Source organism: Pteronotus mesoamericanus, unplaced genomic scaffold, assembly GCF_021234165.1.
Source record: "Pteronotus mesoamericanus isolate MK-2021 breed Mesoamerican mustached bat unplaced genomic scaffold, CSHL_Meso_final contig_24, whole genome shotgun sequence".
Lineage (NCBI taxonomy): Eukaryota > Metazoa > Chordata > Mammalia > Chiroptera > Mormoopidae > Pteronotus > Pteronotus mesoamericanus.
The window spans coordinates 28,694,644-28,714,200 of record NW_026555100.1 but is presented as its reverse complement, the minus strand read 5'-3'; the positions used below and the strand labels follow the sequence as shown (position 1 = coordinate 28,714,200).

The 19,557-nt window shown below is 34.7% G+C and overlaps 1 protein-coding gene across 4 annotated transcripts in view; it reads right to left on the bottom strand.

The window, feature by feature from the left end:
* EXOC6 (exocyst complex component 6) overlaps nt 1-19,557 on the bottom strand; it is a 169,725-nt gene that overhangs the window by 67,386 nt on the left and 82,782 nt on the right. For all 4 annotated transcript variants that reach the window (XM_054572861.1, XM_054572863.1, XM_054572864.1 and 1 more), the window contains exons 15-17: nt 18,253-18,362; nt 12,197-12,308; nt 10,693-10,827 (exon numbers count right to left, since the gene is read on the bottom strand). In XM_054572861.1, the coding sequence (XP_054428836.1) occupies nt 10,693-10,827; nt 12,197-12,308; nt 18,253-18,362 (357 nt within the window). The remainder of the gene's footprint in view (nt 1-10,692; nt 10,828-12,196; nt 12,309-18,252; nt 18,363-19,557) is intronic.

Below are 19,557 nucleotides of genomic sequence, written 5' to 3'. Positions count from 1 at the left end.
TGGTACCTAAAATTAATTTAAAAAATTTTAAAAATTTGCTTGCTTATGCTTCAAATTAATTTAGTGAAATAGCTACTTTTCACCAGATGTTTTCATTATATTATATTACTGTGATTTTTTTAAAAAAAGTTGTAAGCTTTACGATATGGATTGTGCCTTATACAAATACCCAAAAGCCTCCTGAGTCCAGGCAGGTAACGTGAATGAGTATGGCAGACAAGCTGACAGTGGCAGGCAGGATGACTGTAAAGCATAAATGCGTAAATCTCATCTAACGGTATTCAAATTCAAAACAGTACAAAACCAAATCAAACATGTCTGTAGGGCCAAACTGATCTATGATTATATACTACAGTTGTTTATTCGTAGTTACCTGTTCTTTGAATTTTTTTCCAACTCCAATTATACTTTATTGTATTTTTTCCATTATTGTTTATCCCTCTCACACATCCCTCCCCCTACAATCACCACACTGTCCATGTCCATGAGCCCTCTTTTTCGCTCCATCTCTCCACCCCCTACCTCCACCCCTCAGCTCTGTATCTACAAATATCTGCCCTTTTAGATTAAAAAATCCTAATGGCTCAGGACCATTCCACATCTTCTTAGTAACTAGCACAGAACAATAGAAACACATATCCTTTAATATATACTCCTAGGCCAAACTGTCAGTATAGATGGCAAGTTCCAACCAATTACTGCTTTGTTCATAGTTATGCCTTTTGAGACACTATGCCTTACTTTAGACAGATTAAAATATACCAAAATGGCCTGTCCTAGAAAAACTTAAATCCCTCACATAGCCATTGGCTCGCTACTCCACTTCTAGCAACATAAAGGAATGGGCAATACGGATTTTGACCTAGAGTTAAAGTCTAACATGGGTGTCCAACCTGCAGCCCGCGGGACACTTGAGACCCAGGATGACTATGAATGCAGACCAACACAAAATCGTAAATTTACTTAAAATCCTTTTTTTTTTGCTTATCAGTTTTTGTTAGTATTTGGGTATTTAATGTGTGGCCCAAGACAACTCTTCTTCCAGTGTGTCCCAGAGATGCCAGAAAGCTGGACACCCCTGGAATAATTCAAAATCCAGCTTTTGAATTATCTAGTATTCTTGTCGATCATTATAAATTTAATACTTTTCTAATTCTCAAATTACCTAAATTACCCCCTGTTCTTTTTTAAAAGATTGGTGCTACATTTTTATCTTTCCAGTTTTTAAGAGTTTTTGTACCTCAAAGGTGCTGAAGAACGGCTGGAGGATTTGTGGTAGCATCTGCCACTTCTTAGGCCATCCAGGTTGTTTGTCATCAGGTTTGCAAACCATCGGATATAAACAGCTATTTATATCCATCTCCTCCCCTATTCTATTTCCGCTTCCTGCCACCTTTACATGAGGCGCTTGCTATAATTAAGTGATTACTGATGATAAATTACAGAAAAACAGAAAGGTGAGCATTTTTCATATACCCCATGGGGGTTGAAGTTGTCTATAAATTTTGTTGATCTTCTCCTTTTGCTTATAGAACAAAAAAAATGATTTTGCTTTTTCTGTTAGCTTTTATGTTTTTGGCAAAGTATCATCCTCGTTATTTATGTTACTTACTTTTCTGTACAATTGGCGTAATTATTTATTCTGTTCAAGAAATATTTAAGTTTTGCTTTTCTCTGATCTACTTTTTAGGATTTTATGGAGTTAAAATTTATTAACTTAGTTGCAAGCACAAAGCTGCTTAATGCAGCCCTCTCTATTTGGGTAAGATACTAACAGGAGAAGCTGGTAGTAACCAGTAAAGAAAAAAAAATAAACGTTACATGCACTGCTTTGAAAAGATGACAATCAAGCTGCACAACAAAATAAGAAATTGTACTAAAGAAAACTTCACCAATTATACAAAAGACTATACACAAAGCATATAAGTAATCAGAAGCTAAAATGTAACTAATCAGTCAAGAATATTGCAAGTGTGTTGGCAATGCAATAATAAGTCAACTTTATATATATAAAATAATTTAAAAATTATCATTTAAGTGAGAAATTTTTAAAATTCTTACTCATAAATGTATAGAGACACCCTATATACCATGTGCTCCCACATTTGCCGTCTCCTCCACTATCAGAATGCCTTACCAAGGGGGTGCATTTGTTACAATCAATGAACCTACATCATTATCACCCAAAGTTCATAGTTTACATTAGGGTTCACTCTTAGTGCTATATAGTCTATGGATTTGGACAAATGTACAATGACATATAGCCACTATTATAGTATCATACAGAGAAGTTTCATTGCCCTAAAACCCTCTGTGCTCTATCTATTCATCTCTCCCCCACTCCCAACCCCAACCCATGGCTACCACTGATCTTGTTACTGTCTCCACGTTCTGCCTTTTCTAGGATACCACATAACTGTAATCATACACTAGGTGGCCTTTTCAGATCGGCTTCTTTCACTTAGTAATATGTCATTTAAAATTCCTCCATTTCTTTTTATAGCTTGATAGCTCATTGCTTTTTACTGCAGAATAACATTCCATTGTCTGAATGTACCACAGTTTATCCATTCACCTACTGAAAAGATAAGAAGCAGACAATCGTGGTTGTTGCCAAGTTTTGGCAATTAGGATTAAAGTGGCTCTAAACTCACATGTGTGAGTTTTTGTGTGGACGTAAGTTTTCCACTCACTTGGGTAAATAACAAGGAGTGTAACTGCTAGATTCCATGGTAAGAGTATGTCTAGTTTTATAAGAAATTGCTAAACTGCCTTCCAAAGTGGCTGTACCACTGTTTAAAAAATTTAATCTTCATTGTATTTTTTTCCATTACCATGTAGTCCCTTTATACCCCTTCCCCCCAGCAGTCACCACACGGCTGTTCATGTCCATGAGTCCTTTTTCCTTTTTGCTCAATCCGCTCATCCCGTCCTCTGCCTCCACTAGCTGTCATCTGCTCTCCACCTATCAGTCTGTCTCTGTTTTGCTTGTCAGTTGTTTGTTCATTAGATTCCACATATAAGTGAAATCATATAGTATTAGTCTTTCTCTGACTGGCTTATTTCACTTAGCATAATGTTCTCCAGGTTCATCCATACTGTTGCAAAGGGTAAAATTTTCTTCTTCTTTTTATGGCTGAGTAGTATTCCATTATGTAACTGTCTCATAGTTGTTTTATCCACTCATCTATTGATGGACACTTGGGCTGCTTCCACATCTTGGCAATCGTAAATAATGCTGCGATGAACATAGGGGTATTTATGCTCTTTTGAATTAGTCTTTTGGGTTCCTTCAGATATATTCCCAGAAGTGGAATCACTGGGTCAAAAGGCAGATCCAGTCTTCACTTTTTGAGGTATCTCCACCCTGCTTTCCACAGTGGCTGCACAAGTCTGCATTCCCACCAAGAGTGCAAAAGGGCTCCCCTTTCTCCACATTCTCACCAACACTTGTTTGTTTATTGATGATAGCCATTCTGTCAGGTGTGAGATGGTATTGCACTGTGGTTTTAATTTGCATTTCCCTGATATTAGTGACATTGAGCATCTTTTCATATATCTATTGACGCTCTGTATGTCCTCTATGGAGATGTGTCTATTCAGGTCCTTTGCCCATTTTCTAATTGGGTTGTTTTTTGGTGTTGAGTTTTGTAAGTACTTTATAAATTTTGGATGTTAATCCCTTATCAGATGTATAATCAAAACAGCATGGTACTAGCATAAAAATAGACACATAGATAAATGGAACAGAATACAGTACCCAGAAATAAACCTACACTTTCATAATCAATTAGTATTTGACAGAGGAAGCAAGCACATACAATGGGTTAAAGATAGTTTATTTAATAAATGATGTTGGGAAAATTGGAGATATGTGCAGAAAAATTAAACTAGACCACCTTTTTACACCATGCACAAGAATAAATGCAAAATGGAAGAAATACTTAAATGTTATACCCCAAACCATAAAAATCCTAGAGGAAAACATAGGCAGCAAAATCTTGGACACTGCCCGTAGCAATCTTTTATCAGATATATCTCCCCAAGCAAGGGAAAACAAAAGAAAAACAAACAAACAAACAAATGGGACTACATCAAACTAAAAAGTTTTTGCACAGCAAAGGAAATCATCAACAAAATAAAAAGACAACCTACGGAGAACATATTCGTTGTCGCTGTACCACTTTACATTCCTACCAGCAGTGAATGAGAATTCCCATTGCTCCACATCTTCACTCGCATTTGGTGGTGTCAGTGTTTTGGATTTTGGCCATTCAAGTAGGTATACTGTGGTATCTCACTGTTAATTTGCAATTCCTAATAATATATTATGAGGAACATCTATGTGCTATTCTTCAAGGCAGGGGAAAAACCATTCTTAAGGTAATTCAGAGATCATAAGGGATGTTTCTTTGCTTCAAAAACTGAGGCACTGTCTCAGTTGCAACAGGTCAGAAAGCAGCTCTTCTATGGGTGGGCTCCCTCTAGGTGAGCTGCAGAAGGGAAATCCCCACCCTAAGAGTCTACAAGGCAAATACAGAACCAAAAAGGATTAGCCTTGAGCCGTAAGATCTAAAGAAGTTTGCCTTGCTAAATTTTGGACTTGCTTGGAAACCATAATTTTTCCCTTCTTTCCTATTTCTCCCTTTTGTAATAATATCTATCCTATGCCTATCCCATCATTATATTTGGAAAGCACACAGCTTGTTTGGTTCCACAGGGTTGCAGAGGAATTTTGTCTCAGGATTAATTATACTTGGAATCTCATCTATATATGATTTAGATGACATTTCAATACTTTGGATATTTGACCTTAAAATTCATGCTGGTAATAGTTAAACTTTGGGGGCTCTTGGGATGAAATTAATGTATTTTGAATGAAGGAAATGAATTTTGGAGGTCAGAGGCAGAATGTTATGGGTTGAATTGTGTCCTTTGAAAATTCATATGTTGGGCCCTAGCCCCCAATGTGACGGTATTTGGAGATGAGGACTTTGAAAGATAATTATGTTTAGATGAGGTCATAAGAATGGGGGCCCTTGTGATGGGATCAGTACCCTTACAAGAAGAGGAGGAAACCAGTATATTTTCTCCCCCCGCTTCTCTGTCACTGCCAGATGAGGACATTGTGAGAAGGTAGCCATCTGTAAGCCAGGAAGAGAATGCTGTCCAGAACCCCACCATGCTGATACCCTGATCTAAAACTCCCAGCCTCCAGAAGTGTGAGAAAATTAATTTTTGTTGTTTAAGTCACCCGGTTTATGGTATATTTTTTAATGCCAGTTTGAGCGGACTAATACACTGGTAAATAAGAATGTTATTGGCTTTTGTATATTAACTTTGTATCCTGAAACCTTGCTATAGTTGCTAATTAGTTCCAGGAGTTGGTTTTTTTTTATTATTATCCTTCTGGATTTTCTACATAGACAATCATGTCATCTGTAAACGAAGATAGTTTATTTCTCCCTTCTCAATCAGTATATCTTATATTTCTTTTTCTTATTTTATTGCATTAGCTAGCACTTCCAGTGTGACGTTTAAAAGGAGTAGTGAGAAGGGACATCCTCGCCTTGTTCCTGATCTTAGTGGAAAAGTTTCAAGTTTCTCACCATTAAGTATGATGCTAGTTGTAGGGTTTTTGTAGATAATCTTTATCAAGATAAAGGAGTTCCCCTATATGCCTAGTTTACTGAGAGTTATGAAAGAGTGTTGAATTTTGTTTCAAATGTTTTTTCTGCATCTATTGATATGGTAATGTGAATTTTCTTCTTTAGTTTGTGATGTCATGGATTATATTTACTGATTTTTAAACGTTGAATTAGCCTTGCATACCTGGGATAAATCCTACCTGGTAATAACATAGAATTCTTTTTATAAATTATTGGATTCAATCTGATAATACTTTGTTGAGGATTTTTGCAACTATGTTCATGAGAAATATTGGTCTATAGTTTTCCAGTCTTTCTTTTTTGTTTTAGGGTAATGCTGGCCTCATAAAATAAATTCAGCAGTACTCTGTCTGCTTCTATCTGAAAGAGACTGTAGAGAATTGGTATAATTACTTCCTTAAATGTTTGGTAGTCTTCTCCAATGAACCCATCTGGGCCTGGTGCTTTCTGTTTTGAAATATTATTAATTACTGATTCAGTTTCTTTCATAGATAAAGCCCTATTCAAAATGTCTATTTCTTTTATGTGTCAGTTTTGGCAGATTGTGTCTTTCAATGAATTGGGTTATATATATCATCTAGGTTATAAGATCTGTGGGCATAGAGTTAGTAATTATATTCCTTTATTATATTTTTCTTCCTATATCCACCTGTTAATTAGAAGTATGTTGTTTAATCTACAAGTGTTTTGGGATTTTCCAGCTATCTGTCTGGTACTGATTTCTTGTTTAATTCCGCTGTAGTCTGAGGGCACACACCGTATGATTTATATTCTTTTAATTAAATTTGTTGACATGTGTTTCATGGCCCAGAATATGGTCTATCTTGGTGAACATTCCATGTGAGTTTGAGGAGAATGTATGTCCTGCTATTGTTGAAGTAGTCTATAGATGCTGAGCATATCCAGTTGATTGAAGGTCTTATTGAGCTCAACTATGCCCTTAGTGATTTCCTTCTGCTGGATCTGTCCATTTCTGACAAAGGGGTATAGTCTCCAACTACAACAGTGGATTCATCTCTCTAAAGTTCTATCAGCTTTTGCTTCATGTATTTTGACCCTCTGTTGTCAGGTACATGCACATTAAGGACTGTTGTATCTTCCTGGAGAACTGATCCCTTTATCATTATGTAATACCCCTCTATCCCTGATAAATTTCTTTGCTCTGATGTCTGCTCTGCCTGAAATATAGCCACCCCCACTTTTTTTTATTAATGTTAACATGGCATATTTTCTCCATCCATTTAATTTTAATCTTTACATTTAAAGTGGGTTTTATAAACAACATATAGTTGGGTCTTGTTTTATTGGTCCACTCTTAAAAATCTATCTGCCCCGTGACTGTGAACATCACAAGTACTTCCCGTTTCCACCCATTAGGTGGAACAGGATGCTAGAGCAGGCCAAGGCTGAATATTTGCCTTCCTTCAGTTTGGTTAGGCTTTGATAAAATCCCAATAATTTAGGCACGTAAATAGTTTGTTTCCAGGTTAGGTCTTGTTGAGAAGCATAAAATGCTTAAAGAACAAAAACACTTGAGCATTTCAAATGGTTCCTTTAACTTTTCCCCTGCTGGAAGCACGGAAGAATTTTTTTCTCTAATATTCACTGGGAGCACCTGGTATGGTACTGGAAGGTAGCACTCACGAAAGTGTAGGCCCACCTCTCCTATCTCCCCAACCCCACCCTCATGATTACAAGTTTTAACCTTCAGAGTTATTCATACTGAGTCTCCAGAAATTTATCAAGTACAATTCAGGTTTTCCTACCCCAGCAGTGGTTCCTGAAGAATTTTCTGCCCCATTGAGTTGTGATTCTCTGTATTTGTCTGACTGTCTCTTCAATCTGGGGGGCAGTAGTTTGCCCTATGATCTCACTTCTCTGACAAATCAAAGAAAGACTGTTGATTTTTCAGTTTTCTCAGCTTTTTACTTGTCAGGATAGAGCAACAACTTCCAAGATCTTTACATGCCAGAAATCTGTTCACTTTTTAGCAATTAATTGAGCTGTGTATATTTATAATCTGTGCTGCTATAAATTGTACGTGTTCATACACATACACACACACACACGTATGTTATAGTTCAATGAAAAATATGTTTTAAAAGTCCATGTACCGTATCCTAGCTCCATAGGAAGAGACTTTCAAGCCCTTAGAGACAATTTACCACTGTCACTTTAGCTATGATCCTGAAAAAACTTTGTTACCTAGTCATCAATAGATTTTAAAAAGGCAAACTAGAAAAAGAATCAGATGCATATTCCTTTTAGGTTCTTAAAAGTTTTTAATCACGGCCAGTACTCAAAAGGAAAGGATGCTTTAGAGTGGCAGGTTGGAAAAGCTCCATGGAGCAAAGTTAAAGTGCTCTGATGCCAAAGAAAAAGACCAAGGTAATTTCTCTACTACACAGATTAAAAAGGAAATAGTATTCCCATTCCTCCCCTCTATTCTGATGCAAATCTTTTCATGTAGAAGTTTTATGTTAATTTCGAGTAGCTCTCAGTGTGTATCCAGGTTAACTTCAAAAAGGTGAGGTACTGCTTGAGGGCAGAAACTACTTATTTCTTTTGTATCACTCATAGATTTAGCAAAATGAAAAGGCAAGCTACCAATATAATCTATATATTTCATAAAATATATATGATATAAATCAAGCATTTTGTGTGTGCGTATGTGCTTTTTGGAGGGGAAGTAAAAGGAGGTGCAGGTAAAAGGATCTTGTAAATGCTTACTTCCATAATCATTAAGCAACTAAATAGGAACATGTTTGGTAGAGTAACTGGACTGAAAAGAATTAGGCTAAGCGGTTAACTAAGCAATCCATGCTAACATCTGCAATCAAGGCTGTACTTTAATCTTCTCTCTGAAATAGGTAACAGACTGAGTACTCACTATAAATGAAAATTCCCCTATCTCCCTCAATAATTCACTTTAATATTTATTTAACAATTCTTGAAGTTGAATTGCTCCTCACATCATAGTTTATGACAAATTCCTCCTGAAATAAACCAAAGGTAGAAATGAAGAATACTTGACTTTCACATAACTGAGCTTGAAAGAGCTTTTGTTCTCTCTAAACTGAAAGGGTTTCCTGAATTCTATGTGAAAATAAAACAAACAACAAAAAAAAAACAAGGATGTTCTACTATTTGTAAAGGCTAAACTTGATTTCTTGATATCCAAGAAAACCATGGGATATTCTATGGCAGTTGTAGTTTCAACCAATTATCTACAGCTTCAGGGACGATGGACCAGAGCTAACATTTTTAAACATTCCCTCCCAACAGTTAGATTTGACAAGTGTAGCTTCAAGATCCCGTTGTCTAAGAGCACCATGTCTCATAGCTTTGGTTCTTTGAGTTATAATTGATAAAGAAATTGCTTGAGGATCCCTAGATACACCAGATGTCAAGGCAATTTGGAGCACAGAGTAAGCCTATTAAATTTAATGTTAACAGTTAAATATGCTTACAATTCCAGTCCTTAGTAAATCCCTTCTTGACTGTCTATAAGTAACACATGGACATAAGGACAGAGATCAATAAAGAAAAAGAATGAAGATTGTACAAAATCTAATATAAAAGCAAAGAATCAATTTGTCCTTAGATAAGTGTCCAAAATCTTGTGGAGGTTTCTCCTACATTATGGTACTTATCCTACCATATCACCAAGTGTCTTTTTATAGTTTATTTTCCTATGAGCTTCTCAAAGACAGGGATACATTTTTATATTCTCATCACCTAATAGAGTGCTCAGAGTATAGATGATGTACAAGTGGAACTGTGCTAAGAATCCCCATTAATCCTCATAAAAATTTGATGAGGTAGGTAATATATTGCTACTCTAATTTTATAGATAACAAAACTGGGAATCATTAAAATTAAAAAATGTGCGCAAGTCACATAGCAGTCTAACTCCAGAGTACATGACCTTAGTTACTATTTTATCTGGACAAATGAATGAATATTTTGTCCAGCTTCTCAGTTTTAATTACTAATTTTATCAAAGTACTCACTCAAATATTATCTGCATTTGTGCTTTCTGGATCAGGATGACGATATGAGCTCAAGAATAAACAGAGACGCATTAAGATTTGGGGCCATGCAGATAATTTCAGGAACCAAGGGTCAGTCCTGGACTTTGAAAATCTAATTACCGTTAACATTTAATTAGTTACTTCTAAATACAAGTACACTGAATTTTTTAAGTGTAATTGATTATACCACAATTTTAGGAGAAAAATTGGGTAATTTATTATATAACAAGAGTAGAAAGAAAAGAGTTCTCTTTAAAAGAAAACTTAGAAAGGCCTGTGTGGTTAAATCGGCAAGCACATTGTACAGCTAAGGGATCAATAAGTGATTTATATTTGTTTAGTAAAATATGTAATGCAAAGCAATTTATATTATAAGACTATGCCAGTGTCACATCTATATGACCCCAAATCAATAAAATAATAAAATAGCTTATAAGACAAATTTTTGAAAGTATTTAACCTTCCATTCTGTTTAAAACAACTATTAATCTTTCAGTATATCCCATGGTATTATACACACAGAAATCTTTCCATTCAGATAAAAGCAGGACTTTAATAACCTGTAATAGGATATTTACTTTTCTTCAGATTAGAGCCAATTAAGGACATAACACCAATCTAACACTTATCTAATTCATCTTACATTTTTAATTTCCAAACACACACATATACACATTACATAAAAAAAGTATCTACTGAACTGTGAGACATTAATGGAAGTCCAAGGAGACCAATTCCGCACTACTGGAAGTCTTCAAAACAAAACAAAATGTAACATAGCTGTAGAAAATCAATATACTTTTCCCCATATTAATAAGATGTTTAAAATACCAAAAGGGCACTGACATTTATTTGTTCAGTGCTGACAATGATTACCTTTAATTTTCAATTGTTAGGAATATAATAAAATCACATATATAATAAAAACTTTCTTTAAAAGTTTGTTTGCAGAGATTGAAATAAAAACTTGGGTTAGATTTTTTACATACCTTAAAGGTAGAAAGTCCATAAAGTCTTGTGGTATGAACAGTTTCTTGAGAAATATTTGTAATGTTAGTTATAAAGTCCTCTAGGTATTTGCAAGCTTGTTCCAGGTGTGTTGTGTTTATGATGATCTGCACTAACTAGAAAATACAAAATACATCCGGTAAAATGCATGTTACATGTACAAGAAGCCATTTGATTTTTAAAAACAGGATTACTACTTCTGGTAACAGAACCATTTATGCATAATTATAGCATTACAGGATACAATTGATTATCTGATTTCAAAAGCCTGCTACAAACACGGCTTATGAATGCTATCATTAAAAAATAAAATAACCAAGAGTCTGACAATTAATTTAAAATAATGTTTCAAAGTACTTTGTCAAATTTCACACATTTACGAAGTAAAAAAAAGGGTATTTTCATTTTTCATGGAAGGTCTGGCAGTCATAACCCTACATGTATGTTCCAACACCTTCAACTACAGCAGTCCCCCCTCATCTGCAGGGGCTACATGCCAACACCCCAGGGGGCTCCTGAAACCATATACAGTACTACACACTATACATTCTGTTTTTTCCTATCTGTATATACCTGCAATAAAGATTAATTTATAAATCAGACGCAAAAAGAGATTAACATCAGTAATAATACAGGAGAACAATTATAACAACATACTATAATGAAACTTATGTGAATGTGGTCATGCGTTTCGGGGGATTCCTTTCTGGAGCAACATGCTGCTGTCAATTGGAACATGTTTTTGTTCATGTCTTTGATCCACACATTTAATGCCTTTTCCATGTTAATTTAGCAAGCATTGTGGCCTTAACTTTTGCAGTTTGAGGGGCAAGAAAACTAGCATGGATTTCTTCTTCCTTCTTCACAACTTCACAGACAAAAGACCGGTTCTCACGAGCTTAGCCACTTTAGCATACAATTTTTTTCTTTCCTCATTAATTCAAGCCCTGTTACCTCTTCACTTTAAAAAAAAGCACTTTGCAGCTTCTTTTTGGCATATCTAAGTTGCCAGCATCATTACTCTTGTGCTTTGGAGCCATTACTAAATTAAAAAAGGGCTATTTGAACACAAGCCATGAGATACCATGACAGCTGTTTAGATAACTAAGCCAGCTACTAATAACCAACGGGTAAGTAGCGCATACAGGGAGAATACGCTGGGCAAGGGCTGATTCACTTTCTGGGCGGGACAGCATGAGGTGTCATCATGTTACTCAAAACAGTGTGCAGTTTAAAACTTATGAATTGTTTATTTCTGAAATTTTCCATTTAATATTTTCAAACTGCAGTTGACCATAGGTGACTGAAACTGTAAATAAAGGGAGACTACTGCGTCTATTCCCATGTAAAACCCTTTTCCGTCACATCGCTTAAGTTCACACTGATGCTTTTATTTGAAATAGCTAGTTTTACAGGATGATATTCAGCAATAACTTAACTTATAATAATTGTTTCATATAGTAAAACATTTGGTTATAAACCTACCTCTGTCAAACCTATATGAGGTTTTCTAATAAGGTTCAGTAAACAGCTATTCAAAGTTCTCGTCAGCAGCAGATTTGTAGATTTTCTAAGCATATCATCTATTTCTGTTGAGCTGAAAACAAGTTAATATTACTAAGCTTTCCACCAGGGTACATACAGTTAGTTAGTCTCCTAAATCATTTAATACAATTTAGTAAAATAATTTGCTCCACCTCAATCCTTTATATATTTAAATAAATTATAATCACCCATATCTATTAAATCACAAATTTCAATACAATTTAATTCCATAAAAGGGATATTGCAATAAAGTAGAATATGCATTTATGGCATAACATAAATGTACTCAATTAACCATTACGATAAAACCATGTAGTACTTAGTGTAAGAAAATAAAATTATTCCTTTTTTTAAAAGTGATTAGAATGTAATTTATTAAAGAAATTTACCAGTATTTTTTTTTATGGAAAATTTTTATTTTTTTAAATTTTTTTAAATTTTTTTATTATTATTGTTGTTCAATTACAATTGTCCCCATGTTCCCCCATTACTCTCCCCTGACCTACCCACCCCCACCTCCCCATTCAGTCCTCCCCTCGTTGCCTTTGTCCGTGGGCCCTCTATATAGGTTCCTTGATTCGACCCTTTCCCTCTCCCCCATCTATTATTCCTCTCCCCCCACCCCTCTGGTCACTGTCAGTTTGTTCTTTATTTCTATGTCTCTGGTTCTATTTTGCTCGCTTGTTTGTTTTGTTGATTAGGTTCCACTTATAGGTGACCATCTCACCTACAAAATTATTTTTAAATAATGACTCCATTATGGGACAGCCACTTTCAAAGACATTTCACACACAATTATAGACAAAATTACTGTTAAAATGCAAATTGATGTGAGCTCTTCCCAGATATAATTAATTACTAGATTTAATTTTAATATAACTAAGATATCCATTTCCACTGAGATTTCAAAAAAAGATTCAAAAAACTATAGTTAACTACCTTACACTAGTTTTAATTCGGTGCAAATAAAAACACTATGGTGTTTCTTAACATCTTAAAAGATTCCTAGGCTAGCACTAAAAAGCTTATTATTTTCTCCCAACCACTAGGCCTTCTTGCATATAGCTTCACTATCAAAACTGTTAAACTGTCTTTAAGCCAACTTTTCTCAGTCTCAGCACCACTGGCATTTTAGGCTAGATAATCCTTTGCAGTGGGGCCTGTCCTGTGCGCACGGAAGAGTGTTTAGGACAGCATCCCTGGCCTCTACCCACTAGATGCAAATAGCACCCCTCCCCTTAGCTGTGACAACCCAAAATCCCTCTACACACTGCCAAATGTCCCTTGGGAAGCAAAATCACCCCAGTTGAGAACCACTGCCTTACACATAGGCTTAAATATTTAAACTTTTTATTTTATTAAAATATTAAAATTCTATGAAGCACAAATATTTACTAGTTTATATTCATTTAAAAATGCAAAGAGAGCAAGATTTGATAAAACATGGTGCTTCTCACTACTACTCTAGTGTTGTCCATTTGAATGCAGGCTCTGTTTTCAATTTCTGTCACCCCTATTTCTGGCAGACCTGAGAAGAATACTTCCATCTGGATCTTTTTATCTAAAATCAAGACTTCCAAGGGAATGTGCCACCAGTAGGGCTTCAGGGTGACTTGGCATCAAAATCTCAGAAAACTCTTTCTAATATGTCATTATCCTCAAACGAGCACATGTACTCACCCTGATAAAAAGGGGGTGGTTGCCACCTCTGGTTTCTTTTCTGTCACACTCAAATTATGCTTAAAGACACCTGTATAACATTCTTCAGGTAAAGTATTTGCAGATGAAAGGGAGAAATAGATAATCTATCATGGTAAGATAATGTCTTTCTTTTAGTTTCCCCGAACTCCTTTAAATGCTGAGTCAGTACATGCTTTTTTTTCCATGAGTAAAAGCAGAGAAAAAAACCCTCTCAGTACCTATTGTCCTGTCCGTGGCAGCAAGATTTACCTGACAATAACCACTATTTTGTCCATGAGGTTTTTATCCTAATTGAGCAATTTTTCCCTTAACTCCCTGCCCTTTGAGCCTATAATGTGTACTCTTCCTAATTTTTAAAAAACATTTCACAGTAATTACATCTTAATATCTAGTAAAACTCCTAAAATATATTATAGTTTAACCTCTTATGCAAACTGAGAAGTTCTTAAAGATTATATTAGGTCCAGATGTTTCCTCTACAACTAAATAATTGAGACTTTGGCGCCTATTCATAAAGTCACTTCATTCTCTGACCCTGCTTTTATTCATATATAAAAAGAAATCCAAACTTTCATGCTATAAAAGCTCTGAAGTATCTTCTAGTTCTAAAAATCTAACTCCAAAATGTTTAAATGTAATAAGAAGGCTTTAAACACAGAAAGTGATTTTTTTCCATAACTCTAATGACAAAAAAACAAAGCAACTCTAAGAGCTCAATTTTAGGGCACAGATGTAAATTTTTAAAATAAAAATATGTGTCGAAAGCTGATAATCTAGAATAAATTTAGATTTACGTATTTATTAACTATGCTGTCACTATATTCTGAATTGTTTATTACTTTCATTAACATATGAAAATAACCAACAAATTTAGTAAGGCACAATTTTTTTAAAATGTAAGCATTAAAGCTTTGTTGAATGAGTAACAATGATTATATAGAGTTAAACAACTGGACATTGAACTAAAAAAGTGACTAATATATTCATCAAAGAGAGAAGGAAAAAATTGATGGAGCTGATAATAGAGGAATGCATGAATCACTTTTTTCAAAGACGACTAACTAAAACCAGAATTTATTTGAGATTGTATAAACAAATTCAAGCTCATCCATATGTAATTTAAGTTGTTCCCTATCCCTTAATTTCATCTAGTTACTCACAAGTACTCTAATTTCAAGCTTCTAAAACTTCTTGTATATGTTTCTTCCTCGCCGCCATCACTGATCCTGATTATTTCAGAATCCTTTTCTCGAGCCACTGCCTTCACCTGTTCAACATGACTGTTTTTTTTAATCCCCTCCAATCTACCATCCATATAGATGCCCGAGTGAACTTTCTACAATATAATTCTAATCACGTCAACCCTTAGCGAAAAATTCTTCAACAGTACCCCAACAAAATAAAACACTCCAAGCACCAGTCTTACATCTAATATTGTAGTAGCTCATCCTCTCCTAAATCCTGTGTGTCTACCACGTACCAGGCACTATACCAAGTGCTTTATACACATGCATTACCTCATTCAATTCTAACAACCACCCTATGAATTATTTCCTTCATTTTAGAGATGAGGAAACTACAATTTAAACAGATTAAGTCATTTGCCCAGGATCCTACAACAACTAACAACCAGTGAATATTAGCATCAAGACTCAAACTAAGGTCTAAATCTGAAGCTTATGTTCTTAACCACTCCAATATATTATCTCTGCCTTAGATCAGAACTCTAGGATGTTAAAGGAAAAACAGGGTAGGCATAACCTATTAGTGGTTCTCAGACAGTTCAAGCTCCACTAGTGAAAACTACCATTGTAATAGTTATTCCTTTTCTGTTAATACTCATCTGTGTCATTTGGTTTTCAAATGCCAGATTATATCGTGTGTGTCATGTTGTGCAGTATAGCACACACATTACCTCTAGTGAGTTTTATGACAACAGTTAGAAGTTATTGTACTTACAATATACCTGTAAAGACTTTGGAATATGAGTCTAGGTACATGATGAAACTTAAGACAGTGGTTCTTCAACTTTAGAGTACTTTAGAAACACACAGGGAAGTTGGTAAAACCAAGGGTACCATCCTCAGAGTTTGTAATTCAGTAGGTCTGAGGTTGCATTTCTAACAATGTCCCGTGTGATACTAATGCTACTGGTCTGGGAACTACACTTTGAGAATCACTGGCTTGTGAGAAACACATAGCACAGCAGATGCTATGAGTTAGGTATTTGTCTTCCTTTCTTTTCCTTTCCTCTCCAACTCACATTATTGAAAAACAAAAATTAAGAAATCCTTTAAAGGATCCCTATTCACAGGAAAAAGCAGTGCAAGACCTAAAATCAGATACTCTTATATTCTCACAGAGTACCCATTTCTTTTTCCATTTATTTAGGTCACTTAAATCCAAAATAATAATTACAATACATGACACAGATACAATAAAATATAACTTAAAAACTGTCATTGTTTCACTGTTTCAGCTTGAAAAATAGATAATTCTTATATCTGAACTGACTTCATGCCTTTTATGACTTAAAATTAAAAAGCATTTAACACTAAAGGATTATTTCCTGCTATTCAGTATACAAATTGAAAAGAATGAATTTCAGAGAGGGAGACATTATATTATGAAAGCCAACATCACCACTCTCTCCTCCAGAGAGTATTCACAATTAGAAATAGATCATGAACCTATAATGCAGGGACTCTCTAGGTCATTTATTTCTTTTATGTCAGACACTTTGACTGATATGGGAGTCAGAAGAACCGCTCCTTCGTCCCATCTCTCACACTAATTGGCTGGTTCATTCTGGACAAATGATGTAGCCTCTCTGAGCCTCAGTTTCCTTATTACCAAAACTGGGATACTACCACATTTCCTACTTCCATACACGTAGGATATTACTTTCGTCATACTAAATAGATGGTATTCTCTTGTTTATAAAATCAAGCTGGCTATGACTACCAACAGTTGCTGCACTGTTCTCCATTGCTGCATCATGATACCAGTTTGCACAGCATTCTTTATTATTCTTTAACTTTGTATGAAACCTTACTTTAAGCCTATTTGAAGAAAAACAAAACTAATGAGAAGATCAGTTTTTTGACAAGTCAATGACATAGGTAAAGAAGGGGTATTGTTTAGCTACTGGTAATCTAAGGAATAAAAAAGAAAAAAAGAAACTAAGTAAGAACTCAATAACTAAAGAAAAACAAAAAGGATATTGGTAAAACAGATTTAACAACAAATGCAAGTGTGAACCTCATCTAGATACTGCTTCAAATACACCAACCCCCCAAAAAGGAAAAAAAAACATAAACAAACATATCAACTATAAAAATACATTTTGGGGACAACCAAGAAAATATTGGTTTGGTTTAATTATCTTAAACATTTCTGTTACTAATTTGAAATATCTCTAGATTTAAAAGAATTGTTTTCATTAACGTAATGATAAGGTAATCTTAAGCAATTTGAGGGATACTAAGCCAAAATATTGATAGGTTTTTGCTCAAGATTATATTGAACTATACTGAGGTCTAGAAATAATATTTAACATAACTTTATAGATTAGAAGGACTCGTGATACGGGTCTCTGATCTCAATATGTTAAGTCCATAACTCTCCCACACCTTCACGGGACTGATTAGATTTTAGACATTTTATTTTTACTCCTAAGATATATAAATGCCTCTTATATAGTTGTTAAAATATGTATTTCAGATATATACATCTAAGATATTTTCTCACATGTGAATCTAATTTCTATGTTACTTTCTGTTTTATAAGCTTTTGTTGAATTATGAAACTGATAGGCTGAAAGATAGTAAATTTAATATTAAATTAAAAAAAAGAAAATATTGATAGGTACTAGGGAATTGATATTTTGGAATAGTGTTAAATATAAGTGGGTAAGCAATGAAATGTTCTTATTGATTTTACAAACACATACTGAAGTATTTAGTGGTAAAATTTGATTATCTGCTTTAAAATACTTCAGCAAAAAAATAAAGCATGGCAAAATGTTTATTACTGTTAAATCTAGATGCTGAGAATATAGGAGTTTCCTATCCTATTACCTCTTCTTTTATGTATGTTTGAAGATTTACATAATAAAAAGTAATAAAAAGTAAAAAAAAATCAGATTTATAGCAACTTAACCCCATATATCACTAAAATGTGGTAGCCTTTTCAATGAGGTAATAATCCATTAAAAAGTAATGGCCTAGAAATCAACTGTTAATGTTTCATAAAAATAACTATGATAAGGATATATTTCTTATTAGTAAACTTACCTCCGGTGTAGTGACTCCGAAAATTTAAGGCTGGCATAAATAAATTCTTTAACTTGAATGTAAATATGAGGCACTGACTGAGACATTGGGAATTTCTTTGGGAAAGATTGCTGTAGAAAAAAAGTTAATTTTTTCAAAAGTTTAGAAAAAGCTGTTTTAATCACCTAAAAACGTAAAAATTGATTGTACGTTTGAATTAATAGTAAATACCTGTATCTCAAAGTCTATTGTTATATTTTTACATTATTTTTGAGATTTTAAAGAAAATAAAAATACTTCTGAATAAAATAATATAGCCATTAACTTGTTTCTTAAATCATATTGTTAGACTTCTAACAAACAGAGAAAGCATGTATGAACACCCCTGTATGTTCTGATAACTATCCTGCGGAAGAGGCCTGGGCGTCCGCGGTCTTACTCTGCATCCACAATACATGAGTCAAGTTGGTCATGAAAGTTATGGACCAGCTCCCTGGCTTAGAGTTATCAAACAATTCTAAGACTCCCTTCACAGACCCTCAGTGAAGGCTTGATACCAATTCAAGAAGGTATTTATTTCATTCCATAACTCCTAAAACACCTTACAACAGCTCTCTGTCCAAGTACATCATCGAACACTGGTACACAGTCAATGGTTTACAGTGTGCTTCTTGGTTAAACTGCTTTGTCAGCCAACATCCATTAGCAAATACTTGGTTTCGAAAAGGTAAATTCTCTCCAAGATTTTTAAGAAAAACCCCTTACTTACATTTCCTGAAGTCTAATCTATACTCCTATCTCCACATTCATTGCAACCTAGTTATGTCAGTGAAAGTACCCTCACTGAGGTCACTAATGACCTTGTAAATCTTAAATCCAATAGTCTTTTCCAGCTCCCATGTTCCCTGATTTATCTAAAGTATCTGACACAGCTGGCCCCATCCTGCTTCTTAAATGATCTCTCTTTCCTTGGTATCCCTGCCCCACACTGGTTTTCCTCTTATTTCTCCACCTTCTCTATCTCCTCCTCTAGCCTCTCCTTAATTAATGCCTTAGGGTCTATCCTACATCTTCCTTTCCTACTATACATACATACTATCCTTATGATCTCCTCTACTCTCATGACTTCAACTACCATGCAAGTGCCAACATCTCTCAAATCTATAAAATTAGGCCAAATCTTTCTCCTGGAGTCCAAATCCATGTACCTAATCACCACTTGGACACTTTCATTTGTCTGTTACACTTAAAATGTAACACCCGTAGCCGCATACCAGTTGACACAAACTCAATAGATCCAAAAGTAATTATCATCCCTTCCTTCTA